This window comes from Myxine glutinosa, chromosome 5 (assembly GCF_964187855.1).
Source record: "Myxine glutinosa chromosome 5, kmMyxGlut1.1, whole genome shotgun sequence".
Lineage (NCBI taxonomy): Eukaryota > Metazoa > Chordata > Myxini > Myxiniformes > Myxinidae > Myxine > Myxine glutinosa.
This window is the reverse complement of record NC_136265.1, coordinates 72913747-72921394: the sequence shown is the minus strand read 5'-3', so window position 1 is coordinate 72921394 and position 7648 is coordinate 72913747. Positions and strand designations below refer to the sequence as shown.

Sequence of the window (7648 nt, the reverse complement as noted above, 5' to 3'; positions counted from 1 at the left end):
TTGTCGCAGCGATCACACGGATCAACTTATATCCACGGACATGTTTCTTCAACTCCAAACGTTTTAAACGCGGGATCCTCTTTACTGCGCCAGACCCCAGTGCTGTGAAACCTCTTTCCGGTATTCTATACCGAATTCCAGGTTTGCCATTTTCATTTATTTCCCTTCAACACAAGGGAGATAAAAATAGGGTGTATAGCAAGGATTCCTTGTAGCTATACTGGTCCCTCCCTTTTATCGCTATATTGAACAAGTTTCGTACTGAAGGTATAACATTAATATGTAATGATACTCAGATCATAAAGATTGCAACTTGAAGAATAAAATGTCCCGAACGATTTTAAAAGAATAAAACAAACCGACGTGAGGGGCCAGGAAAATCGTGCGAAAGCGGCAGGGGAATAACGGATGTGACGTAGACGATCCGTCCATTGTTCCAAAAGACAATGGGATGCTAAAAGGCAGCCCATTCGGCCGTGACGGGTGCCTTGCAATGGGGTCGCTCAGCCGCCATTTTAGTAAGCAAGAATGGATTGGGAAGTTTTTGGAGTAGACAGTAACAACATGCATTTTAAGGCCATTTTAAGGAGTAGACAGTAAGGATGGATCAAAATAGATTCATTCAGTGGTCAAACATCTACCAGTTTCATCACCGATACTCAACTGCCCATCAGAAAGGCTCACGCACTCACAGACACACTTTGAGCAGACACCAAAAATACGTCCCTTATCACAAAATTCGAAACATTTCACTTTCTTTGACATGTGCCTTCCCATTCTCGAAAATTTTAAAGTACTGCAATTGGAGCCAAGAACGTCCTATTCATCAAGGGATGGCATCTTGCCATATCATGCATCACCAACTGTGACAACCTGAAACTAGAACGACACTCGGTAGAGCGCATACCTCCGCCCTGCTGAAGTTTTAAATACATATATATATATATGGTGAAGGTTCGTGGAAGACCGAAGACAGAACAGATCAGAACACAACACAACAAAGGGAAGAGCAGGAGAAAAGGGAGATGCCAACTGCAGGGCAGAAGGAGAAAGTCGACGGAGACGGACAACCAAAGGATGCAGGTAACGATGAATGGTAAGGGAGAAAGCAAGTGATGGACAACATGGATATGCAAGCATAATTTGGGGATGGGTGGATTAATGGATGGAGAAAGATCATGATTTTGGATGGGGGGGGGGGGGGGGGGGATGACGAGATGGTGGTGAACAGCTGTCTTAAAGACCTGGGGGGGAAGAATGGAAAAAGAGCGTGGAAGGTGGTTCCATAGGCGGGAAACGAGGAATAAATGAGTGGAGGTGAGCAGTGGTTCTGGATTTAGGTCGTTTCACTAAGAGTGGGTTGATGGTGGACCTTGTGCGTCCTGCAGATACTAGATACAGAAAAGAAGAAGAGGCAGATCTTGTATGTGCTGGATGGGTGGAGTAAAAGATGCAACCAAGCGATGTCGGCCAGAGCCTCAGGGAGCAGTGCAGGAAAAGGATGTTTGGAGAAATCAGATCATTAATGTCGCCAGATATGTGGGGATGGGGGTGGAGTGTGTTCCAGAATTGTGGCTTCAAATTACATCAGAATGCCAAAGTTCAACTTTTTTGCCCACCTGGAAAATACGAAACATTTATACGCACGAGTCAGGGAGGGGTTAGAAATAACTAAATATTTGATGATGCAGTGAATGGGACAGTCAGTTTTACCCAAACAATTTTATCCCGCCCCATAATTATTGGTGCACAATGAGCCATCACGGTAATCAATTTATTCAACTCGTGGAAAAAACAACAACAAATCAACACAGAACACGAACAAGTTGGCGACAAAAACATATAAAACCCGCTCGAGTGTGTTACCCACAAGGGATGCAATGTTTTTCTGTTCCCGCATTTAAACATGCAAGCATCGAGTAACACGGACCATCTAATAGTCATTCCTTCCCAAAGCAGTTCACAGTAAACCAATACTTGGTTGAATGAGGTCACAAAACGTCAAACTATATTGAAGGGTTAAAAATGCTTTCAAATAAGTAAACATTTCCAAACAAGGTTTAAAAAGAGTTTTAAAACCTTCAGCCTTCTCCGATTCAGTGTTAACAGCAAAATGAACAAAATTTATATCTAAACAAAAGTTAACATTCACATCCAAAAATTCCAGCAAGTAAGCAAGAAGTAATTTCGGAAGTTTTTTTTTTTTTTTCCTCGTCAAGGCACTTGTGGGCAATGAAGGATGTGGGGCAGTGGGTGGACGAGGTTAAGTGGTTTCACTAACGCTTGTGTTTAACAACGGTCGCCTTCCCAACACCCCGAGGATGTGAGGGGTTGCTACTTCGCCCTGTGGTGGTTCCGGGGCGCCCAGACTTCGCCTTTTCAACCCTCCTCTCCCCCTTCTTCGACGCAGGTTCTATGAAAAAAAACAAGAGAGTGTGGAGAGAGGAAAGAAAAAGATAAGTCAACAATTTTAAGACAAAAAATAACTAGAACACCACTCTTCGACATCACGACGTCGACCAATATCCCTCCGCCTACATAATTACATTATTATAATTTATATTACTAGGGCATTGCCCGTACTATATCTATATCTAAAATTATATCCCCCCCCTCTATTTACATGAAATGGTTTGGTCCAAAGCGAACGGCTTGCGAGTGGTGACAATCCCCCCCTCTATTTACATGCAATGGTTTGGTCCAAAGCGAACGGCTTCCGGAGTTTGGTAAAGAAATCGCCATCGCGTGCACAAACGCGCAGGAAAGCGAATGAATCGCAAATTCGGTTTTATTAGTTTTAAAACATAGTTTAACGCCAACATAGTTTGCAAACGTGAAATAAATGAATACGCTCTCAAATGTGCCATCCGAGGCAGAGTGTGTCCTCCACGTTCGGCACACGCGATCGTTCGCTGCTCTCTGATTGGTTTGAATCGTTTTTTGGACATAGCTCGGTAAGTAATTGTCCGATTAATATGAAACCTTGAAAAGGCACATCCTCGGGTCCCCAGCAATATACCTGGCAAGTTAAAAGTATATCGGACCCGTGGTTGTCGAGAAACAGCGGTCACAGACAAACAGACGTACAGACGTACAAACGTACAGACAGAGATTACTGGAATTATAGATAGATAATACCAAGTTTGCTTTATATCCATTCAGCTGTTTTCACGTCATCTCATTTTTACCTGACATGACCTCTGACCTCTTGAATCCAACATTTATTTAGTTCATATTTACATCATTATACATACCTGTACCGAGTTTTCATTTAAATCCCTTCAGCTGTTCACAAGTTATCACAGTTTCACCTGACATGACCTCTGACCTTTGACCTCGGGACCCCAAAATCTAATCAGTTAATCTTTACATCGTTACACATATCTGTACCAAGTTTCAATTAGATCCCTTTATCTGTTCTCAAGTTAGACGTATTACAGACTTTGACCCTAAAATTTAATCAGTTAATCTTTACATCATTATACATACTGTACCTGAACCAAGTTTGAATTAGATCACTCCAGCCGTTCTCAAGTTATAGACCGATTACGGCCTTTGACCTTTGACCCCAATATCTAATCAGTTAATGTGTACAACATTATACATACCTGTACCAAGTTTGAATTAGATCCCTTTATCTGTTCTCAAGTTATAGACCTATTACAGACTTTGACCTTTGACCCCAAAATCTAATCAGTTAATCTTTACATCAAACATACCTGTACCACGTTTGAATTAGATCACTTTATCTGTTCTCAAGTTATAGACCTCACCCGTGGGAATCCCACAGGCATGGACGTGTGTGACATTTGGACATCCTCATTTAGTTGCTGCACATTCAGTTTTACAAAATGGTTACTTGCAATTTATCAGATCCACAAATGATGTAATCTACACTATATTTACTTCTGATAACGTGTGAATGCACATGGGAAATACAGTTTGAAATGTGTAATTTCATCTCGTGTAAAATGTCATTTCAAGAGCTCAAATCCTCTCTCTCTCTCTCCCCACCCCCGTCACGCACACTGCACCAAGGAGTGGGGGGGGGGGGGGGGGGTCACACACACACACAAACACAGCTTTAGTCCTCCCCCTCATTCCTTTCCCCCTCCCCCCAGTCTCCTTTCCCCCTCCCCCAGTCTACTCTCCCCCTCCCCCAGTCTACTCTCTCCCCCTCCCCAGTCTAGTCTACTCTCCCCCTCCCCCCCAGTCTACTCTCCCCCTCCCCCAGTCCCCTCCCATCTCTCCCCCTCCCCCAGTCTCCTCTCCCCCCTCCCCCAGTCTCCTCTCCCCCTCCCCCAGTCTCCTCTACCCCTCCCCCAGTCTCCTCTCCCCCCTCCCCCAGTCTCCTCTCCACCTCGTAAATGTAAACGATGCTCCGCCCCTCTCCCCAAGTGCAGAGTACCTAAATGTAACTTTTTTATTGTGACTACATCGAAAGAATGAAACATTCCGATGATATAAAGAATACAGCTCAAATGGAAAAGTCCCTTGGAAAAAAGTATTTTGGGCGGTGTATAAGAACATTACATTGCACCTTTCTGTCCCACGAAAACCAAAGTTACTCTTTTCGTTACAGCATACAAAATGACATTTTTTACATTAAAGATTTCACATAAACTTCTTTAAAGTGTATGTGCACAAAGCTTATAAAATCACGAAAAAATATCTCAGCAATTTCCTGTCTGTTTATTTATTTATTTTACATATGATCCACCACGCGATAACCCGGGTTGCCCGTGATTTTTAATCATTTTACATAATCAATTAATCTATTTTAGGGGGAGTGTAACCCGGGTTCGCGTGATAGGAAAATCCTTTGTGCCACAAAGAATTTTCCTATCACGTGAACCCGGGTTACACTCCCCCTAAAAGATTATGTAAAATGATTTAAAATCACGGGGCAACCTGGGTTATCGCGTGGTGGATCATATGTGAATTAGACGTCCATGCACACGTGAAATGGAGTTTGTTTATTAATTCTGGATGTGAACACGATTCAGCCTTGAAAACTGGTGTGAAAACAAAACAAAAAAAGATTGATGGAATGAATGGAGTGTTTAAACAGGATTACCTTTACTTCCGGATAATAATGATGAATGAAATTAGAACTAAGAAATATCTGTCGGCAATTTCCCGTCTGTGGTGATACGTGAACGAAGCTCTGCCCCTCTCCACATTGTTGACTTTTTGTGACGACTGTCATCAAATGGAAAAGTCCGCCTCAAATTTTTAATATATCTCGGCATTTTCCCCATCTGTGTTATTTGGGTGGTGTATGATACATCGTGCCGCAATTTTTAAATATATCTCGGCATTTTCCCCATCTGTTATTTGGGCGGTGTATGATACATCGTGCCGCAATTTTTAAATATATCTCGGCATTTTCCCCATCTGTTATTTGGGCGGTGTATGATACATCGTGCCGCAATTTTTTAATATATCTCGGCAATTTCCCGTCTGTTTTATTTGGGTGGTGTATGATACATCGTGCCACAAATTTTTTTTATCCATCTCGGCAATTTCCTGTGTGTTATTTGGGCGGTGTATGATACATCGTGCCACAAATTTTTTATATATCTCGGCAATTTCCCTTCTGTTTTATTTGGGTGGTGTATGATACATCATGCCGTGATTTTTTTATATAAATATATCTCGGCGTTTTTTAATATATCAGACTGGGGGAGGGGGGAGAGGAGACTGGGGGAGGGGGGGTGAGGGGACTGGGGGAGGGGGGGAGAGGAGACTGGGGGAGGGGGAGAGGAGGACTGGGGGAGGGGGAGAGGAGACTGGGGGAGGGGGAGAGGAGACTGGGGGAGGGGGAGAGGAGACTGGGGGAGGGGGAGAGGAGACTGGGGGAGGGGGAGAGGAGACTGGGGGGAGGGGGAGAGGAGACTGGGGGAGGGGGGAGAGGAGACTGGGGGGGAGGGGGAGAGGAGACTGGGGAGGGGGAGAGGAGACTGGGGGAGGGGGAGAGGAGACTGGGGGAGGGGGAGAGGAGGGGGAGAGGAGGGGGAGGGGAGGGGGAGGGGGGGAGAGGAGTGAGGAGGAGTTGGAAAGGAATGAGGAGGGAGGAGTAAAGCGACACAAAAGCATGTGTGTGTGTGTGTGTGTGTGAGTGACCCACTCCCCCATGTGTGTGACCCCACTCACTGATGCAGTGTGCGTGATGTGGGAGGGAGAGGATTTGAGCTCTTGAAGTCACATTTTACATGAGATGTAATGACACATTTCAAACTATTTCCCATGTGCACGCACATGCATTCAAATGTTATCAGAAGTAAATACATTGTGTCGATACATCATTTGTGGATCTGATAAATTGCCAGTAACCATTTTGTAAAACTGAAAATGTGCAGCAACTAAATGAAGATGTCCAAATGTCACATACGTCCATGCCCGTGGGATTCCCACAGGTGACCCCACTAGTAGTTCTATAACTTGAGAACAGATAAAGGGATTTTTTTTTTTTGCTTGTATACAAGATCAAGGCTCGTGAAAGAGCGAACATCAATCACACAGAAAGAAAAACCGACACATAAAACATATAACATGGGGAGCAGTAGACAAGATGGGGAGAGAGGGGGAAGGACACAAACACAACATTTGAGAGCAGGGACATTGAGAGATCTGTGGGAGGGAGAGGGCTTTGGGGGGGGGGGGGGCATGGGAAGGTGGTGGGTGGGAGAGGGATAAAACATATGGACACTGCCAGGACTTCCAGGAAAGAAGTTGGAATTTCAAACAAGGTGGATCTGGGGTGAATTAGCAGGGGTAGAAAAGATCAAGGTTTTGGATGGGGGAAAATAAGAGATGGTGGTGAACAGCTGTTTTAAAGACCTGGAGGGAGGAGTGGGATTGAAGGGAGTGTGGGAGTTTGTTCCAGAGGGCGGGAGAAAAGAGGAATGAAAGAGTGAAGGTGAGCAGAGAGCCGAGATTTCGGCAGTTTAACCATCAGAGAGTTGCTGGCAGATCTTGTGCGACCTGTAGGAATATTTGGGGGACAAAGCACACAGAGCTGGGGGAGCAAGGCCGGAGAGGAGTCGGAAGAAGACAGAAAGACCACCTACCTGCCTGCGGTGAGTGAGTGAAAGGCACTCGGAGATAGCTTCATCACGGGAGATTCCAATGATTCTGAAAGCTTTGGTTTCAACAGCATGAAGCCGAGCTAGGTGTGAGGCAGGAACACCGGCCCCATAGGGGAGAACAGTATTCCATTGAGCTGCGGATGAAAGCCTTGTATGTGGTGAGGAGCTCAGGTGTGCCAAGGAAGGACTTCACACGACGGAGGATGCCCAGTCGGCGACTGGCTTTGGAGGCCAGCTTGGAAATGTGGTTTTCCCAAGAAAGATCATGGCAGATAGTGAGACCCAAAAGCTTGAGCGACAGAACTTCTTGGAGAGGATTGTTGAGAAAGTAGATGGGAGGGTTGTCCAATCGATGTTTTCGGAGAGACATCGTAAGAGTGTGAGATTTGTCAGGATTGAAAGACATGCTCCACTTGTTTGACCAGTCTGTGATTTTGTCCAGGTCTTCAGAGAGTGAGGAGCCTGCAGACTGCCGATCTGAGGGAAGAGGCTTGGAGCGGCAGAGAGTGGAGTCATCAGCAAAGAGATAGAGGATTTTCCAGAGAGTCGGAGAGATC

General features: G+C 45.0%; 1 protein-coding gene across 4 annotated transcripts in view; it reads right to left on the bottom strand.

The window, feature by feature from the left end:
• Window positions 1-1763: 1763 nt before the first annotated feature.
• Window positions 1764-7648, bottom strand: part of LOC137428520 (uncharacterized) — a 51739-nt gene continuing 45854 nt past the window's right edge. For all 4 annotated transcript variants that reach the window (XM_078777184.1, XM_078777187.1, XM_078777185.1 and 1 more), the window contains one exon: window positions 1764-2413. In XM_078777184.1, the coding sequence (XP_078633310.1) occupies window positions 2277-2413 (137 nt within the window). In that variant the 3' untranslated portion in view covers window positions 1764-2276. The remainder of the gene's footprint in view (window positions 2414-7648) is intronic.